The 20902-nt window shown below is 31.9% G+C and overlaps 1 protein-coding gene across 1 annotated transcript; it reads right to left on the bottom strand.

Moving 5' to 3' along the window:
* Nucleotides 1–17667: 17667 nt before the first annotated feature.
* Nucleotides 17668–20064, bottom strand: LOC129293300 (uncharacterized). Its single transcript, XM_054931183.1, has 3 exons — nt 19403–20064; nt 18445–18516; nt 17668–17907 (listed from the first exon to the last, which is right to left on the bottom strand). Exons 1-3 carry the CDS (start codon nt 19988–19990, stop codon nt 17896–17898), a joined length of 672 nt encoding a protein of 223 aa, XP_054787158.1. The 5' UTR covers nt 19991–20064; the 3' UTR covers nt 17668–17895.
* Between the last annotated feature and the right edge of the window lie 838 nt (nt 20065–20902).

Raw genomic sequence — 20902 nt, 5'->3', positions numbered from 1 at the left:
AGGGAAGAAGATATGAAATAATAATTTAATGGAAAAAATTATAAAATAAAACTCCAGTGATGAATAGAGAGAATAGATTCAAATTTTAGAGTAAGACAAGGATGGTGAGAATGAGCTATGGAATTGAGAGCCAGAGAGATTTTCTGATTTGGCGAGAAGAGGCGGACTGTGGAAAAGAGGGAAGAAGAAATTTGAAACTATATCTACACCGATTACAAGCAATAACTAGTGTAGATATGATATAAAACTATTTAAAAAACAAAAATAAAAAATCATATCTACACACTTACCCTAATTAACCGGTGTAGATATGTCAAAAATAATTTTCTTAAAAGAATGTCTACATAGGTTATGTAGGGTAACCAGTGTAGATAAGTCAAATTTGTTTAATTTTAAAAATATATTTACACCGGTTACATAGTGTAACCGGTGTAGATATGGAAAAATAATTTTTTTAAAAAATAAAATGAATATCTACACTGAGTGGAATTAAACCTGGTATAGATTTTTATATTTACACTAGTTACATATTAGAACTGGTGTAGATAATGATTGAAAAAAATTTATTTATGAAAATGCCATTGCCTCTAGTTTCATTCCGGGTGGCAACAAAATATAATTTTTATATTGATGGAAAATAAAATTATAATAATATTAAATAAAATAATATTAAATGTATATATAAAATATATAAGAAAAAATATAAACTATAATTTTATAACTTGTCAAATATAAGTGGATCTTGATTAAATTAGATATGAGTAGATTTAAGAATATTTGTATTTGCACTTATAACTATCAGCATTTGTAACATCCTGATTTTTATATAATAAAGAAATTGTGAAATTTAGGTTTTGAGGAAAAATAATAATAATAATAGGAATTTATATTATTTGAGGTTATTTAGAAATGATATTATGGTTAGGTATTTAATTATAAATTTAAAATTTAAATTTAAAATCACATAAGCAATATTTAGTTAAGATATAATATATAAATAATTTTTTATTGTGTGTTAAAAAAAAGAGAAGGTAGAAGGAACAAAAAAAAGGGGGTGGAAGGTTGTTGTTTCTAAGTCCCACATTGGTTAGATGAGGGAAGAGAAGAGGTGCCTTCATGTATAAAAAGGAGGGGGTGTGCATTAGGAAACATGAGAGGCTAAGATGCAATTTAGAAGAAATTACAACTTTTGGCTCAAAGGTTTGAATAATTAAATTCAAACCTATAGTTTTTTTTAATATAATTTTGAGACCACAATCCCATTTTTATATTATTTTTCTCTTTTCCTCTCACGTTGCTCGGCGTTTTTCTTACAAGGGGGGATTATTTTCTTTTTCTTCAGGTATGTTCTAACTTTCCTGTTTAGATTAGCATTTAAAAATTTATTTAATTACAAAATTAATTTTATAGTTATTTTCTAAATAATATTAGCTTTCTAGTGATATGATTATTTTATAGGATAGAGTAAATATTCTGATTAGGATTTTTTTTCTATAGAATAGTTAATCTGATGATATAATGGATTAAAAATATAGGTTAAAACTCTTAGGGATATAATAAATATTATAGAATATTTTCTTGAGGTTGAAACTCATGTTTAAGAATTTTTGAGTTAAAATCTAGATCTATATGGTTGAATTTATGTAGAATCTGAGATGTAGGGATAAACCTATGATTATTAAATATTTATTTAAGTATGAATAGGTATTTTTGAGGTTATAAAAAGGTGATTTGAGGCTTCAGGATAATTTTAAAATTTAATTTATTTTTGGACGAATTTTTAAAATATAGAAGGATGAAATTGTGATACTAGAAGTGATTTGAGGATAAAAAAATAGTTTATTAGGGTACGAGAATTTTAGAAAAAGAATTTGAGAAGTTAAATGAGGCATAAATCTTAAATTAGTGTTAATATGGATTATAGATCTAAGACTTTCTAACTATTTAAATTAGAGTTATTTATTTTAATGTAAAATTAATATATAGTATTGTGAAATAATTATGTAGATTATATTGACAAAGATAGTGGTGAAAAAGGAGTTGTGAAGGGGAACTTGTTATTCAAGACACAAGGTAACCATTATTAATGTGCTGTGATGGATGTGTTTGTGAATGGTTATGTGTTGTTTTATTGTTTGAAAAAATTATGAATTAATGAAAATAAATACTGTATATATATACTTGTTTGAAATTATTGCCAAGTGGGTTAAAAATTTATTTTTGTTTATCATGATGAGATATTATTGTTCGGATATATTTCTGTTTGGATATTTGAATGATGCATGACTTGTCAGGGTATTTTAATGTATGGTGTTAATGGGAATTTCTGTTCGGTTAATTATTACCACGTGGTAAGCCCTGATTGGACCCAATGAGTGGCGTGTCGCTTGGTCCAACTCACCTTTGGCCGGGTGATTTGGCGTCTGAGCATGGTGAAAGGAGGATATAAGGTGTAGTCATACAATTAAATACTTATTCGGTTTGTTTGAAAATATTGTTCGGATAAATGTTTTGTGTGCCCACTTAGCAATCGCATGATTAGTTACATCCGCATGCATCATTACATATTAATTTTTAGTTACTGGGACTTTTAAGTCTCATTCCCCGTGGTTAATATTTTTACAGGAGCGAGTCTGGCCGAGAAAGTACCAGAGGTGTAATTATGGTGTATGAGACACCATCTTTTACGTTGCCTCTTATTTTGAATTATACAATGTATCTTATGCCAACTTAGGACATATCTTCTTTGTGGAGCATGTAAACTCTAATCCTTTTTATTAAATGCATTTATATGTTTAAGAGGATTATGTCTGTCCCCTTTAATTTATAACCTGATTTGAATAACGTGCTATGAGGATCATGTCTGTCCCTTATGGTTCTAATTGCTTTTTGAGATATTTTAAGACCTGTGGTATATTGTCTTGGATGTATCATAGTAAAAATTTTTCTACCATGATAAGGGTATGATAAGGGTTCAATAAAAAAAATAATTTATTGAATTAATAATTTACGAAAATCGGTCTGTAAATTTGAGGGTGTTACATATTGGTATCAGAGCATCATGTTTCGAGCCTATATTTTAGTAACACTTATTTAAACTTTTGTTTGAAACTATTATTTGTGTGAATTTAATATGTATTTATTATGTGTGGTGCATTGCATATAGTCGGTTGGCAATATACATTCTTATGGTGCTTCTTATTGTATGGCCATTATATAGCTAGGCTAATTTTATTATTTATATCTTGTATCCTTTAGGAGGGGAGAGAAAATGCCTATTACTCGCGATAACTCAGGATTCCAACATGAGCACCTGCCACCGCCACTGCCAAATGAGGAGCATGACTTGGCAGAATTGAGAATGCTTGTAAAAACATTAACAGAAAAGGTTCAAGGATACGAACAAGAGTTGACGGAGCTAAAGAGGCAAAAGGTAACTGAAAATGGAGATAGGGCTCATGTTGAGAGTCATGTGGGGGAAGGCAGTTCCTCACATCCTGCCACTCTGAGAGATCATGAGTCTAGAAGGGAGGAAATTAGGCAGGAGGAACAGAGAGCCCCATCGACCATTACTGATGTGTGAGAAACTGTTAGGAAGTTTAACCCTCCTACGTTTGATGGTAACCTTAAACCATCCGTGGTAGAGGAATGGGTGAAGAGACTCGAGTCCATCTTTCGAGTAGTCACATGCACCAGCAATCAGAAAGTACAAGTAGTATTAGTGCTCCTAGTGAAAGGAACAAGAGATTGGTGGGAGACAGCAGGGCCCAGGGATGATTCTACACTCACCTGGGAGGAATTCAAGGAAAAATTATTCAGGCATTACTTTCCATCAGAGTTAAGGTCTGAGAAGGAAGCGGAGTTCCATGCCTTTAAGCAAGGGAACCTCGATGAGGACACATTCATTGCTAAGTTTCAGGAGTTATCTAGATACTCCACGTACTTGCAGTATAGGGATGATTCTGAACGGAAGGCCAAGCGCTTACTGGAGAAGGCTAGACCAGAATTGAGGGAGCAATTGGCTCATCTAGATATCCGAGATTATGATGAAATGTGCATAAAACTACAAGTAGTAGCTTGTAGTAAGAAGGAGGTTGAGAGAGAGAAGAGGGGTTATTCATATAGTAGACCCCCAACCTACCCTCGACCCACCGGAGGCATTATGAAGAAAAACCATCAGGGTTCGAGTAGCTCATGGAACCAAGGAAGGCAGAAGGTCCATTTCAAAGGGGCCAAGGATAGAGAGCTATCATAGTAGTTATCACGGGTCACAGAGGAGCCCAATAGTATCTACCCCTGCCCCGAGTACAGCGAGCTCTCAACAGTGCACTAAATGCAGGCGTCGTCATTTCGGACAGTGCTAGGTCTGTTACATTTGTGGGAAACCCAGTCACATTGCAAAGTTTTGTGGGGACAACCAAGGCTCAAATATGAAGAACCCTTCCCAACATCCTACTGTCTCTGGCCGTGTGTTTGCTCTTACTCAGGACATCATGAACTCCCCAGATGCCATTAGAGGTAACATTAAAATCCTTCATCATGATATTGTTGCACTATTTGATTCGGGCTACACACTCTTTTATTTTTGAAACTTGTGTAAAGAACCTTGATTTGCCTGTGTGTATTTTACCTTTTGATATGAATGTGTCTACTCCTGCGGGAGAATCTGTAAGGACTGCTAAGGCATGCCTTAACCTAGTGGTCGAGTTTAAAAATAGGAAACAACTATGAACTTAATTATCCTACCACTGAGAGGTATGGATGTAATTGTGGGAATGAATTGGATGGCTGCAAATGGTGCTATCCTAGATTGTAGAGAGAGGAGTGTGTCTTTATCTTCTTTATCAGTGACCCCAGTCGAGACTCAAGATCATGTTTCTTGTCGGCGGCGCAAGTTGATAGATGTATGAAGAAGGGTTGCCAGGCCTACATGGTTTTCTTCTCTATACAAGCTGAGATTGATGAAGGCGTGAAGAATATCCCAATTGTCAAAGAATTTGAGGATGTATTTCCAGATGAAGTCTCCGGTTTACCCCCAAAGCGTGAGGTAGAGTTCTCAATTGAATTGGTACCCAGTACAGGGCCAATTTCTAAGGCTCCTTATCGGATGTCCCCTTCAGAGTTAGCAGAACTGAAAAAGCAAATTGAAGAGCTACTTGAGAAGGGTTTCATCAGACCGAGTGTTTCACCTTGGGGATCTCCAGTCCTTTTTGTAAAGAAGAAGGACGGAAGCCTCCGATTGTGCATTGATTATAGACAATTGAACAAAGTAACCATCAAGAACAAATATCCACTTTTGAGAATCGATGATTTGCTGGATCAGCTTGTGGGATCCGCAGTTTTCTCAAAGATTGACTTAAGGTCAGGGTACCACCAATTGAGAGTAAGAGCAGAGGATATACCTAAGACAGCATTTCGGACGAGATATGGGCATTATGAATTCATGGTGATGCCGTTTGGACTTACGAATGCTCCTGCGGTATTCATGGATTACATGAATAGGATCTTTCGACCCTATTTAGATAAGTTTGTAGTAGTGTTTATTGATGACATTCTTATTTATTCAAAGGATGAGGAGGCTCATGGTGAGCATTTAAGAATCGTCTTGCAAGTTTTGAGGGAAATAAGCTTTATGCCAAATTAAGCAAGTGTGAATTTTGGCTCCAAGAAGTAAAGTTTTTGGGCCATGTTGTGTCCAAGATGGAGTTGCGGTGGATCCTAGCAAGATTGATGCAGTGATGAAGTGGGAACAGCCAAAATCTGTGACGGAGATACGAAGCTTTCTAGGTTTAGCAGGTTATTATCGTCGCTTTATTAAGGGATTTTCGCAAATTGCGATGCCCTTAACTAAGCTGACTAAAAGGATGCCCCATTTATTTGGACTGACAAATGTGAAGCTGCTTTCCAAGAATTGAAAAAGAGGTTAACCACTACTCCAGTATTGACTATTCCTGACCCTGTGGTGCCGTACACTCTGTACACTGATGCTTCTTTAAAGGGTTTAGGATGTGTTTTGATGCAAAATGACCGAGTGGTTGCCTATTCCTCCAGACAGTTGAGACCACACGAGAAAAATTACCCTACTCATGATTTGGAGTTAGCTGCAGTTGTGTTTGCTCTGAAGATATGGAGACACTACTTGTATGGATCTAAGTTTCAAATCTTCAGTGACCATAAGAGCCTGAAGTATTTATTTGATCAAAAAGAGCTTAATATGAGGCAGCGACGATGGATGGAATTTCTGAAGGATTATGACTTTGAATTACATTACCATCCGGGTAAGGCTAACGTGGTAGCTGACGCCTTAAGTAAAAGACTATTCATGCTGCATTTGATGGTTCATGAATATCATTTGTGGAACAGTTTTCATGATGTTCCAGTAGATGTGATTGAACATCAAATGGCCGCACTCCAGGTAGCAGACTTTGAGAGCAAATTCTGGGAAGATCTCAGAGTCTCACAGCAGAGTGATGACTACTTGAGGAATATAAGGAAGGAGATAGTGGTAGGTAAGGCCCCAAATTTTACCATCTCTGAGGACACAGTGATGAAGTATAAAGGTAGAGTTTGTGTACCTAATGATCCAAGATTGAGGAATATCCTTTTAGAAGAAGCTCATAGGAGCAAATATACAATTCATCCCGGTATAACTAAAATGTACCATGATTTGAAGCGAGGTTGGTGGTGGCCAGGAATGAAGAAAGATGTAACTGAATTTGTTTCTAGATGTTTAACGTGTCAGAAGATAAAGATAGAACATCAGAAGCCAGCTGGAACACTGCAACCGTTAGATATTCCAAAGTGGAAATGGGATGATATTTCCATGGATTTCATCACTGGACTGCCAAGAACACCCTCGAGTAAGGATGCTATTTGGGTGATAGTAGACCGACTCACCAAATCGCTCACTTTTTGGCGATCAAGTTTACCTCTACATTAGAGAAATTTGCTGAGATATACATTAAGGAGATAGTTAGACTTCATGGTATACCCTCTAGAATTGTGTCAGATCGTGACCCAAGGTTCACTTCAAACTTTTGGGGTGCGCTACAGAAGGCTATGGGTACCAGACTGAGTTTTAGCACCGCATACCACCCCCAAACAGATGGACAAACAGAGAGGACGATCCAGACTTTGGAGGACATGTTGAGAGCTTGTGCCATTGAACTACCAGGTAGTTGGGATAATCATTTGCCATTAGCTGAATTTGCTTATAATAACAGCTATCATTCTAGTATTGGGATGGCGCCTTATGAGGCCTTGTATGGAAGGAAGTGTAGATCGCCTTTGTGTTGGACAGAATTAAGTGAGAGGAGTATCATTGGTCCAGAAATTGTAGAGCAGACCACCCAGAAGATTGCAATGATTAAGCAAAATTGCTAACCGCTCAGAGCCGACAGAAGAGCTATGCTGATAAGAGGAGACGGCCGTTAGAGTTTGAAGTAGGAGATCATGTATTTTTTGAAGGTTTCTCCAGTGACAGGCATTGGTAGATCCATTAAGGCAAAGAATTGACACCTAGATTTATGGGCCCGTATGAGATCTTGGAGCGAATTGGATCTGCTGCATATAGAGTTGCATTACCTCCACAGATTGCAGGTATCCATAATGTGTTCCACGTATCACAGTTGAAGAAGTACAACCGGATCCCTCCCATGTTATTGAACCTGAAGAAGTAGAATTGAGGGAGAATTTGACCTTTAGATCCGAACCGGAGCGAATTGAGGACTTTAAGGACAAACAACTACGCAATAAGACCATCCGACTCGTGAAGGTGATTTGGAAGGGTGGAGCCCTAGGATGCTACTTGGGAAACCGAGGAGAGTATGAGGCGAGATTATCCACATTTATTTGCTTAGGTACATAGTTTCTAAGCTTACCAGCATTAAATTTAGGACAAAATTTCTAAAAGGAGGGGAGAATTGTAACATCCTGATTTTTAATAATAAAGAAATTGTGGAATTTAGGTTTTGAGGAAAAAAATGATAATAATAGGAATTTATATTATTTGAGGTTATTTAGAAATAATATTATGGTTAGGTATTTAATTATAAATTTAAAAATTTAATTTAAAATCACATAAGCAATATTTAGTTAAGATATAATACATAAATAATTTTTTGTGTGGTGTTAAAAAAAAGAGAGGTAGAAGGAACAAAAAAAAAGGGGGTGGAAGGTTTTGTTTCTAAGTCCCACATTGGTTAGATGAGGGAAGAGAAGAGCACCTTCATGTATAAATAAAAAAGGAGGGGTGTGTGCATTAAGAAGCATGAGAGGATAGTTTTTTTTAAATAATTTTGGGACCACAATCCATTTTTATATTATTTTTCTCTCTTCCTCTCACGTTGCTCGGCGTTTTTTCTCGCAAGGGGGGATTATTTTTTTTTCTTCAGGTATGTTCTAACTTTCCTGTTTAGATTAGCATTTAAAAATTTATTTAATTACAAAATTAATTTTATAGTTATTTTTAAATAATATTAGCTTTCTAGTGTATGATTATTTTATAGGATAGAGTAAATATTCTGATTAGGATTTTTTTTCTATAGGATAGTTAATCTAATGATATGATGGATTAAAAATATAGGTTAAAACTCTTAAGGATATAATAAATATTATAGAATATTTTCTTGAGGTTGAAACTCATGTTTAAGAATTTTTGAGTTAAAATTTAGATCTATATGGTTGAATTTATGTGGAATCTGAGATGTAGAGATAAACCTATGATTATTAAATATTATTTAAGTATGAATAGGTATTTTTGAGGTTATAGAAAGGTGATTTGAGGCTTCAGGATAATTTTAAAATTTAATTTATTTTTGGACAAATTTTTAGAATATAGAAGGATGAAATTGTGATACTAGAAGTGATTGAGGATAAAAAATAGTTTATTAGGGTACGAGAATTTTAGAAAAGAATTGGGAAGTTAAATGAGGCATAAATCTTAAATTAGTGTTAATATGGATTATAGATCTAAGACTTTCTAATATTTAAATTAGAGTTATTTATTTTAATGTAAAATTAATATATAGTATTGTGAAATAATTATGTAGATTATATTGACAAAGATAGTGTGTGAAAAAGGAGTTGTGAAGGGAAACTTGTTATTCAAGACACAAGGTAACCATTATTAATGTGCTGTGATAGAGTGTTTGTGAATGGTTATGTGTTGTTTTATGTTTGGAAAAAATTATGAATTAATTGAAAATAAATACTGTATATATATACTTGTTTGAAATTATTGCCAAGTGGGTTAAAAATTTATTTTTGTTATCATGATGAGATATTATTGTTCGGATATATTTCTGTTTGGATATTTGAATGATGCATGACTTGTCAGGGTATTTTAATGTATGGTGTTAATGGGAATTTCTGTTCGGTTAATTATTACCACGTGGTAAGCCCTGATTGGACCCAATGAGTGGCGTGTGTCGCTTGATCCAACTCACCTTTGGCCGGGTGATTTGGCGTCCAAGCATGGTGAAAGGAGGATATAAGGTGCAGTCATGCAATTAAATACTTGTTCGGTTTGTTTGAAAATATTGTTCGGATAAATGTTTTGTGTGCCTACTTAGCAATCGCATGATTAGTTACATCCGCATACATCATTACATATTAATTTTTGGTTACTGGGACTTTTAAGTCTCATTCCCCGTGGTTAATATTTTTACAGGAGCGAGTCCGGCCGAGAAAGCACCAGAGGTGTAATTATGGTGTATGAGACACCATCTTTTACGTTGCCTCTTATTTTGAATTATACAAAGTATCTTGTGCCAACTTAGGACATATCTTCTTTGTGAAGCATATAAACTCTAATCCTTTTTATTAAATGCATTTATATGTTCAAAAGGATTATGTCTGTCCCTTTTAATTTATGACCTGATTTGAATAACATGCTATGAGGATCATGTTTGTCCCTCATGGTTCTAATTGCTTTTTGAGATATTTTAAGATCTGTGGTATATTGTCTTGGATGTATCATAGTAGAAATTTTTCTACCATGATAAGGGTATGATAAGGGTTCAATAAAAAAAATGATTTGTTGAATTAATAATTTACGAAAAATCGGTCTGTAAATTTGAGGGTGTTACAGCATCTTTATAAATAAATGGTCTCAAATTATATTTATACATGTGAATTGTTAAAAACTAAAGTTGGCTTTTAGTATGATCTAATTTTTGAAATTTTCCATTTTTTTAACATTTTTAAGCTTTTTTTAATATTATGTTTCAAAACATCCAGTTTTCTAAAAACTACTCCGATTTTCAATTCAACTTCTATTTCTAGCTTAATAGCACCTTAACTCTTGCCTAATCCAACTCAATCATGAAAATGGTTTATGGTCTAAATTGAGTAGTTGATGATGGCTTTGGCCAATAGTTATAGGTACAAATGCAAATATTTTTGAGTCTACTCATATCTAATTTAATCAAGATCCATTTATATTTGACAAGTTATAAAATTATAATTTATATTTTTTTATATTTATTTTTACATATACATTTAAAATTATTTTTATTTAATATTTTTATAATTGCATATTTATATATACAATTAATATTATTTTATTTAATATTATTATAATTTAATTTTATGATTTTTAAATGGTAAGGGAACATTACTTCACTTGGAAATAGTTTAGGGACAAAATTACACCTTAACTCATGAAAAGTGAGTTCCACTAGCTATAGCAACAAACGTTTAAATGGTGGGAGCAACATTGTTCCAATTTGATTAGTTTAGGGGTAATATTACTCCTTCGAGAATAGTTTAAGGGTAAAATTATACCTTGACCCTTTTACTTATGATCCAAATTTTAGGAAAAACACAAATAGTAAAGTAAGATTTAGACATCCATATCCAAAAGTGCAGCTTTTTGAAAAAAATCATTTTCAAAATTATTCAAATCTCATTCTAATGATCACAAACTTGTGAAAATAATTTGGACACTTCGAACAGACTAGGAGTATCTAATAGAGCAGTTAAGTAATGAAAATACTTTTCATATCAAAATTTGATTAGCTGGATACCATTTCCTAAAATGAACCCTAAATCCACAAATCACATAAAAGTGGCCAAAAACCCTTCCAAATACTAAACACAAAAATAAATACATGTGTTAAAAATTTTCTTGGCTTAGAGATCCCCATGGAGCCCAAGCACCTACTCTCCCTATATAAGGTATTTGTTTGCACATACTACTACATGTCATAAATAATCACCTATCATATCTTCCAAAAATTATCTAACCATCTGATATATCATATTTGTTACACACTTTTCTTAGGCATTTACAACCACATTTTATGATAAAAAAACCCTAAAAAGTGCATTTTTTGTGTTAAATTAAGGTTTTGAACCCTAATGAGAAAGTGTGCATATTAAGGGTATTTTGGTTATTTTGTACTTTGTTGGGAATTCAAGGAAAAATTGAAAATTTTATATGTAAATTCAAATTTTTTTATTTTCTTTTTTGAATGAATGAAATGAGGTAAAATAAAACGAGAATTCTGAGAAATCTAAATGAGTAAGAGTATCCTATGGATATTGGTATTATTCTCTATACTGTTGAATAACAAGCCTTCAATTTTCTAGTTATAGAGAATTCGTGTGCTTGGGAGTCCCTGATGATTAAATAAACCAAGATTTTACCATGACTGCATTGTTTTAGGACCATTTTTATATGTTAAGAGTCTCTATATGCATTAATATCACATTCTTGGTGCAATTTTGCCTAAGTGTTCAAATACATATATCAAGAGTAATTTGATCATAAGATGCACTTTTTCACTAAATTAGGGTTAAGCTAGAGGCATATATCTTTTAATAAGGTAAGATGATTGGTCTAATTAGTTTTTATTGATTCATCCTAGGTTAAGAGTTTTAGGAAAATATAACATTTTAATATTGTCTCTCTTTGATTTTGGTTCAAGTGTGTGCTTGTCTACACTAATGTCTTGTGAGACTCTTTTCATTTAGTTATTTCAATACCTTGGATGAATTAAATATTTTCTATCTTAGTTTAATTAAATAAATATCACACTATAGTTATTTGATTATTTTATTTAATTGTGATTTAGGTGAATAAGTGTGACAAATAAAGATAAAACTCAAAGTGACACTTTGCATAGAAGAAGCTTTAGTTCAAGACTTGGTTTGGCACATGGGGGAGCTAAGGAGCACAAATTTTAGACCTGAATGAGATTTAAAATGGTGTGATTTATCAAGTTTAATGAGGCACATGTGAAGGTTCCATGCACTTGCACACAAGGGATCAAGTTGACTTGTCAAAGTTCAAGATAATTGCAATGTGTTTAAGAAGCTTGGAAACAAATTTCATATCTATAACCTTGAATTATTTTAGTTAAGCTCTGCCTAGTCCATTCAACTAACCTTTAGGCCACACACTTAGGCTAAGAACTAGGGAACATATGCAAACATGTCATATTTTTTGCTTGTAAAGTCATACACACTTATATCTACATTAAAACGGACATTTGCTTGTAGTGAAAACTATTATATCATATGAATACATTAAAACCACACACTATAACTAAGTTTCAACCACAAGTCTACAAGCAAATAAAAAATCATACACATGCATAGAATATATATATTTACATATTTGTATAATCATATCCTATTGGCACCCTAACCTAAATATATTACAATTATTTACAATCAACAAAGTAGACCCTTAGCTAGGTTCCTTTCCTTGTCCACTAATGGATCCTTCATTTGGACCTAAAAATATTAAAAAAAGGGGTGATATAACCACAGTTTCAGTAACAGAGAAATCTATATTTATTATTACAAAGTATAATCGAATAAATGAAATAATAGATTCAACATAACATAAATTTAGTCATTTAAAAAGCATGAATGCATGATATAGGCCGATATAGCCTTTCCTGACAAATAGAATGCTCCAGTACTCTTTAACTTGCATGTAAACCTTATACCCACTCGTACCTCCATAACCACAAAATATAATCTAAGGCATGATTTGATTCGTCAAGCCGCCTGTGCCCCTTCGACGTGGATCCTGAGAAGTCAAAACTACCTTCCTCTCAAAGCTAGCTTGACTTACTCTCCATGTGAGAGATACCTTGGGTTAAGCACTCAGCCCTATAGTTCTTATGTCGAATCCCCTCTCTTGTTGATTGGTGTCAAACACACGATCTACTAACTTCTTTAGTGAATTGAGCCTATAAATAAGTAAGGTAAACACTGAGTATTGATAGTGAACTATAGAATATCACAAGTTTACATCTTCCTACTAGCGAACTCCCATCAAAATCATGCCTCCTATCCTTTTCTACTTTCCCTCGAGAATTAACCACTTCAACACACTCCAGAGTAGTATAACATAAAATTTTATCCCTTAAGCAGTTCTTTAGCCTATTTAAGATCCCTAACCTAGTTACACTTCCTTAAGTATACCTTCATGTTTCTATGATTGCAATGCATGCTAACAATCTTGTTTCTATTGAAAAAAAAAATATCATTGTTAAATAATTAGGAACATAAATGCACTATTATCAAAATAATATCCCAGAAACCCTTATAAAACACATTTAAATGTATTTAATTATTTAAAACATATAATGTATGATAGCTAATATTATTTATTCAAAAATAGTTAAATAAAGAAATAATAATATAAATTTTCCTATTGCATCAACTCTTTTGTACCAAAGGGGTTTCTCTTTATACAATAATAAAACTTGGCTTGTTTCTTAACCTCCAAATAAGTTCTACCAATAATCTCTACAATATATAAGTGATTCATATCTCTTATCATGACAAAATGCATAAAAAAAGGCTAAACCCCATACCACTTAACTTGGATCAATTGACCATAATTCATCCCAATGGTCAAATTATTAAACCAATGATCCATATAGCACCAATTAGCTACCATTAGGCCAATTTTCAAATCATATAATTTTTAATTAACTAAAAACCTTCACTTAGCATTACCAACTTTCACAATTAGCCCTTATAATGAAAATCAAAGTTTAATTTAAACATTATTGGATTCAAATAATACTATTATAACCAAATAAATAGGCTCAAACCATTAAAGAGAAAAACTCAATCTATTAGGGTTTAATTTTTGCCCAAAATAAATAGGCCCTTTATTTAGATTAGGCTTAAAGTACACTACCCTTTCTAAAAAGCCTATATAGCTTAGTCTAGCCCTAACACCTTCAAGCTTCGGGCTGACCTTAATGCACAAAAGTTTTTTAAAATATTTTTTCTTTATCTTTAAAACCAATTTTAATTTTTAAATATTTTTTTAAGAATAAAAAATTTTTTTAACTTTAAAAGAATAAAATGAAAAAAATAATTTATTAACTTTGTATTTAAGTAGATTTGTTACTATTTTTTTGTATTACATATAATTTATTCATAAATATTTTCTTTACTTGTAAATTAATGTTTTTGTTATTTAAATATTTCTCTTATCATAGTCATATATAAATATTTTACATATTTTAATTAAATGTTTATTATTTGATTATTATCAAGTTAATCTCAATTCAATCACAGTTAGATCACTAACTTAAAATTATTGCCTTAATTAGTTCAAAATTTTTGATAACTTTTGGGTAAACTGCACCTTTCATTTTTAAGAATATGAGAAAAATAGCAATCATTATATTATATAAAAAATTATTTAATTATGAGTAAAATAGTTTTTTGAAGTTATTTTTTTATTTTTAATATTATTTAACCCCTATATACATGGGTATTTGCTCTAATTTATTCTTAATTTTTAACCAAGTCTAAGGTAGAGATAATCAAATAATTATTTAAAAATATTATTCTATTTATTATGTTTATTTAATACCAAAGTTGGGAATTTGTACGTGCCTAAATTTTATTTTTAAAATTATTTTTAATTTAAAAATAATTATCTTATTTTATAAAAGTATAAAATATTTTTTATATACAAATGATGTGTAGGACTCAAAACTTTTTTTAAAAAAATTGGGAATTAAAATATAAAAAAATATTAAAATATATTTTAAATATTATTTTGTGATATTTTATTGATTGAAAATAATAAAAGTATATATACATATTTTTAATTTTTTTAAAAAATAACTATAGTAATGCACCCAAATAAATGATATTTTAGTATCAATTGACATAAAATTTAATGAATCAATTAATATTTATTATATTTTATATATTTTAAAAATTTTATTTTTTATTTGGGTATTTGGGCTAAGTCTGAACCTGATAGGGTTTGGCCTAAATTTTTCGGGCCTATTTGGGTCAGCCTGAATAGGCTAAAACATTAAAAAATTATTATTTTTTGAGTTGCTTCTGGCTAGCTTACTCTAGTCCAAGTCTTATTACATGTAAGCAGTAACCTAATGCTCACCTAATGAGCATCTGATGAGCACAAAAGATAGTCTAGATTAAATGTTAAATTTTTTAAATTTTTATTTTAATAAATATAATATTAAAAATATGTAAAAATAAATTTAAAATGAACAATACACTTTTTTTTTTGAAATTAAATTAATGATTTAAATTAGCTTTTGAATTGATGAGCATGCAATGCGAATGCAAATACAACATGACACTAGTCCGTTTGGTTTTTTTTTTTTTTACTTTTTACATTCAGAAAGTAAAATTTTACTTTCAGGAAGCTTAAAGTTATTTGGGTAAAATATTTTGTAAGAAAGCACATCCTAAAAATACATTCAAATAGTAGCTCAAAGTGAATTTTTGAGACGTAACTATTTAAAACTTTTAAAAAGTAAATTTAAAAAGTAGGATATTATACTATCCCAAATTTAATCTCTTATTCTTTTATTTAAAAAATAGTTAATTTATTAAATATTAATTATAATAATAATTAGGTATTAAGTTTTTAGCATTATAAATTGAATAATTAATCATGTTAATTTTTAGCATTAATGTATAATAAAAATTATAAATCTTTATCACTTTTTAAAATTACAAATTAAAAAAATACAAATAACTAGAGATCAAATTTTTAGCATTATAGATCAAAATTTATATTATTTAAAATCTTTATCACATTTTTTAAATATTTCAAATATATTACATTTATTTAATAAAAAATTACAAATCATCATAAATTAATTTCTTTTTTGATAATTGTATATTCAAAAGCATATTTCACTATCACAAATCAAATAACTTTCAGTGTACCAAAGTAACCTTTGAAAAAATGTATCTAAATATAAATTTCGTTACAACAACTGACTTTTACTAAACTGACTTTTACCAAATGAACTTTCACCAAATAGATTTTTGATAAATTGAAAACTAAATACACACTTTAATGACTATTTGGATTTCATATCAAACAAAGCAAAAGTTTTTTTCAAAAGTAATTTAAACCAAGAACTTGTTTGGATTATTCAAAAAGTCCATTTGAAAGTCCATCCTAAATCCACCGAAGCGTGCTAGTTGCTTTTACAAATGGACTTTTGAAAATTCGGTTCCCATATTATCCTTAAAATAATTTAGCAATTACTAAGTTTTGTCTCTTATTTTGTGTCAAAGTGATGTCAAAAGCAATGCTTCAATTTGTAGCTAAGGGAACAATATTTACTTAAATACACTTGAACTAATATAAGGATTATCATTATAATAATTTTTGTTTGGTAAGATTTTTTAATATTTATACAGACACAAGTTATGTGTACATATACATTTTATATTATATATATTTTAATATTTCAAAATTTATTTGTTTATATATTTTTATTATATAAATTATTCACTATATCAATTTTTATATTTTTTTAAAAAAATAAGTTTTAAATAAAAAATTACATATCATAAAATTGTGTCATTTTTAGTAAGAGAGAATCAAATCTGAAGAATTAATAAAAAAATGAATTACTAATAAAATGAGAACATTTGACTTTTTTTTTCTTGAATAGAACTCGTTATTAATTATTATATATGAATAATTTACTTAAGTGATTCTTGAATGTGATTCTCCTTATTATTCTAAATGTACTTTTTGTCATATGTTATTCAAATAATTTTTAATTTATCAAACTAACTTTTAAAAACATATATTTAAATATAAATCTCTTTACAATAATTTTTATCAAATTAACTTTTGCTAAGTAAACTTTTAACAAACAAGTTTTGATTAAATTGAAAGCCAGACACAGCACCAGAGTTAGATTCTTAAACTTGTATTCATTAATTGTATACCTCTCTGTCTGAAATCTTTCCCTTTTGTTCTCTCATATTAGCCACTTACCCCAACTCGGTTAGATAAAATAGAAGAGACGCATCATACTAAAAATTTCATGCCAGGATTAGATAATGACCCATCATCAACCACACATGATGCCGACGTTCACCCTTCCACTCCAAAATGAGGGAAATTTCAAATTAATTCAAATTCTTCTGCAGAGGCTACTTCAAACATTATCTCATGGAATCAACCTTAGAAATTACACAACTACTGATACTCTCAAGTAGTTTAATTCATTCTCACAGCATTCCGCCATAAACTTGCTTTTCTGGTCTCATCAAATAGTGTAGCTCGGCTTTTCAATGCAGGAGACTAATTTTGTTTATCACACATAAACATAGAGATAATCAGGTGTCACACTCATAATTTTATAGTTTTAATGCCTTTGATGCCTGGATTGAGCATTGTATATAAGAGAAGTGTAAGATTATTGATCAACTAAATTGGATCCACAAGAACTTATTTACAAGGCTTTGATTCATATTTCATATACAGCACAATAAATAAGAAACCGCGTCAAGTTACACCACTACGTGAAGGATTCAATAAAATTTGGTAATGAACAAGCACCTCCAGCTCCAGTGACTCTGCTTCAGTGTACTATTATCAGGCCATAGAGTGAATCCTTTATTTCAACCCAATGACTGGAACAGATTAAAAGAACGTGAATTAGCATGCTTCCTTAAGTCAGCACAATATGCATCAAAAGAGAAAGGCAGGGGACACAAAAAAGAGAGCATAAAGAGAATGCTTCTCTAGTTCTAGCACTGTCTGAAGTTGATTCCATGGGCCACTTACACAAGCATGAAAAAAGAATAACGGGCCTCTTACAGGCATATGCAGTTGCCATGCTATCCACTAAACAGGGATGATTTAGTTAAAATATTACGGCAGTAATGGAAACAGCGTTTGATAGAACATGCGACAGAATGGAATCTAACAGAGATGGCAAGGGGCCAAGATCTGCGACTTAGACAGAGTACATGGTATGAAATAAAAAAACAGAGTATTTAAGAGATTATTTGCCCACAAATTAATTTGAAACAAACGTGCCATAGCCAGTCACAATTAAAAATCATAATCTAATCCAGTTGGAAAATAAAAAGCACACTTTCCTTGGTAAAAAATATATAAAACGAAGCATAGTATCGTGGATAGAAGGGAATAAATAAATCTCTAACCTCAGGGTAGCAGTCTTGACGCACAACAGTCTGATTGTTCGTATTCACATACACCAGGCACGATACCGTAGCCTGAAATGAACATAAAATGTTTTAGACAAATGGCATCAAATAAGTGAATCATAATATGCATACGTTAATCATGTCCAATTAAAATGATTAAACAACCAGACAAGCAGTGCCCTAACAGATAAAAATCAGAAACATCCCGCAGCAGGACATCACAATGACTATGCAGGCTCCAGCATACACGTGCTCCATAGAAACATTTCTCAGCATTTTACATGAGAAAGTTCAGCTCCAGAATAACTACTGAGGATCAGCATGTCTAGAATCTAAATAGCCTAGGAAGACCAAAAATAAGTTGTGGTTACTCACGGACACTGCCATATTTATCTTACAAAATTGGTAGCTGAGAATATTAACTTCATGGATTTTACCTAACACTTGGCATACAACTTATTCTGATGGATTTTAAGAGAATTGATTATCATGACACAAGAACTCACATCAACTTCCTCTTGGAATTGAAAGTACATTTAGCCTTTCTAGTCGTTACTTCATTACGCATCTTATTGTTCTCAAACAGATTTTCCCTTCAAAATGTCCCACCATACCAAATCAATTTCAAACCATGGTTTCGACGATGTGAATCCATTTTCTTAAATCCGGTCGTCCTGTGAAGTTTATTAGCAAGAAAAATCCCATTCCGTATTATAGCGTAAGAAACAATCCCAAACTGAACTGCACTCCCTACGAAGAAAAGAAGAGCCCCATTCCTGGTACAGCTAGAAAGGCCAAAAATTTATGTGGCTGACGAACAAGACAACAATCAAAATTTGCATGCCAAAAAATAGGTGACCATCAAGTCAATGCCAAAACCACAAACAAACAAAATTGGGGAAAATAATGAGCTTATAAAAAGATAATAAACGAATGGATAATTGTACGAGAGCACCTTCAATGGAAAATCCAAGAAGAGCAGCCCCAACTTCCCTTCGACTCGCGTTTCAGCATCAAAGGGAATGACACCCCTAGCCAAATCTTCAAGCAAGTAAAAGACATCATGGATGACTTGAAATCCATTCAGATCAAGCGTGGCATTCATGTAGGACGAACCCCTCGCTTTGAGGTGGCCACCGTCGGAACTCACACTCCCGAGATCTCTTCCTCGGTAACCCACGGACACGTTGATGTAATCATAGGAAAGGGAGAAGAAATTTCTATTCTGGACCTTAACGGTGAGGAAGAACGAAAGGTCAAGGACGAGTTTCGGAGAGGTCTTGATCCCAATATGGTTGAGATGGATTCGGGCAACCCGAATACTGGGATCCGACGGGTAGAGAAAGAAAGTAGCGGCGGCTAGGAAAAGGATGAGGAAGATTGCGCCGGAGAAGTGGAGATACCGACGGCGGCGACGGCTGTAGGTAGGACGGTAGGCGGGGAGGATTACGACGACGTTTTGATTCGCCGGGTCAGTGTTAGGGTTAAGGCTAGGGTTCGCGAGAAGGGGTGAATACCGAACGAACTCGTCCTTCCCTGTCATGTTTTGGCCCTTCCTCTGAGTCTGTCTCTGTCGGCAGCCTTTCACGTTTTACCTTTGCCTTGAACGCGATCACTCCGGTCCAAGGCATTGAAAATCAAATCGGTAATTAAATCGATTAACGTTTAAAATCAAAGGTCAACAGTTCCACTACAAGTCAACTCAGTTTTAAACCGAACATAATAAAATAATATAATTTAAATAAAAATAAATTTTTTAAGATTTAATATCTTATATAATATCACATACAAGTCCAAGATAATCATCAAAATATCATTAAAAACACAACATTTAAAATATTCATCCTTGCAATCCTTTAATCATTAAAAAATCTAAAGCTAATAATAATCAACACCAAAATCCTCATTAATTTCATTCAAATCTTCGGGAGTAAGGATTGAAACATTAGGAGATGATTGAGAGAAACCAGAACCACTTTTAACATCATCATTCAAATGTAGATGCTCTGAAATATTCATATCTTCTTCACCTATTGATGACAAAAATTAACATTTATCATTGTGTAAAAAATAATTATATATTATGCAATATAGACGTGTTAGTAAGTATGAACCTTCATTATTTCTCTTAAAAGCTGATGAAGCTACAACATTCTCATTATGTATAGCACTTTCCAAATTAGTGACATCATCAACATTAAACTCTAGAGCTTGCTCTTATTCCTCTTCAGCAATCCAAAAGCCCAATTTGTCAATAGATTCATAATCAATTGGATCAAAACTTATCCTTTTCTTCAATTGGCTTCTTTAATGAGATCAAAATAATCAAATATAAGTATATATCTACCATGAGATAGTAATAAAATTTTTATTTATTAAAAACATTCATAACTTTTATTTTTATTACATATTCTTCAATCGTAGATCGTAGTTTGTAAAGACTAAATCATTAGTT

This window comes from Prosopis cineraria, unplaced genomic scaffold (assembly GCF_029017545.1).
Source record: "Prosopis cineraria cultivar Desert tree isolate PC_DT_omini unplaced genomic scaffold, ASM2901754v1 PC14, whole genome shotgun sequence".
Classification (NCBI taxonomy): Eukaryota; Viridiplantae; Streptophyta; class Magnoliopsida; order Fabales; family Fabaceae; genus Prosopis; species Prosopis cineraria.
Note: the sequence above shows the minus strand (reverse complement) of the source record. Positions and strands in the feature narration are given on the sequence as shown.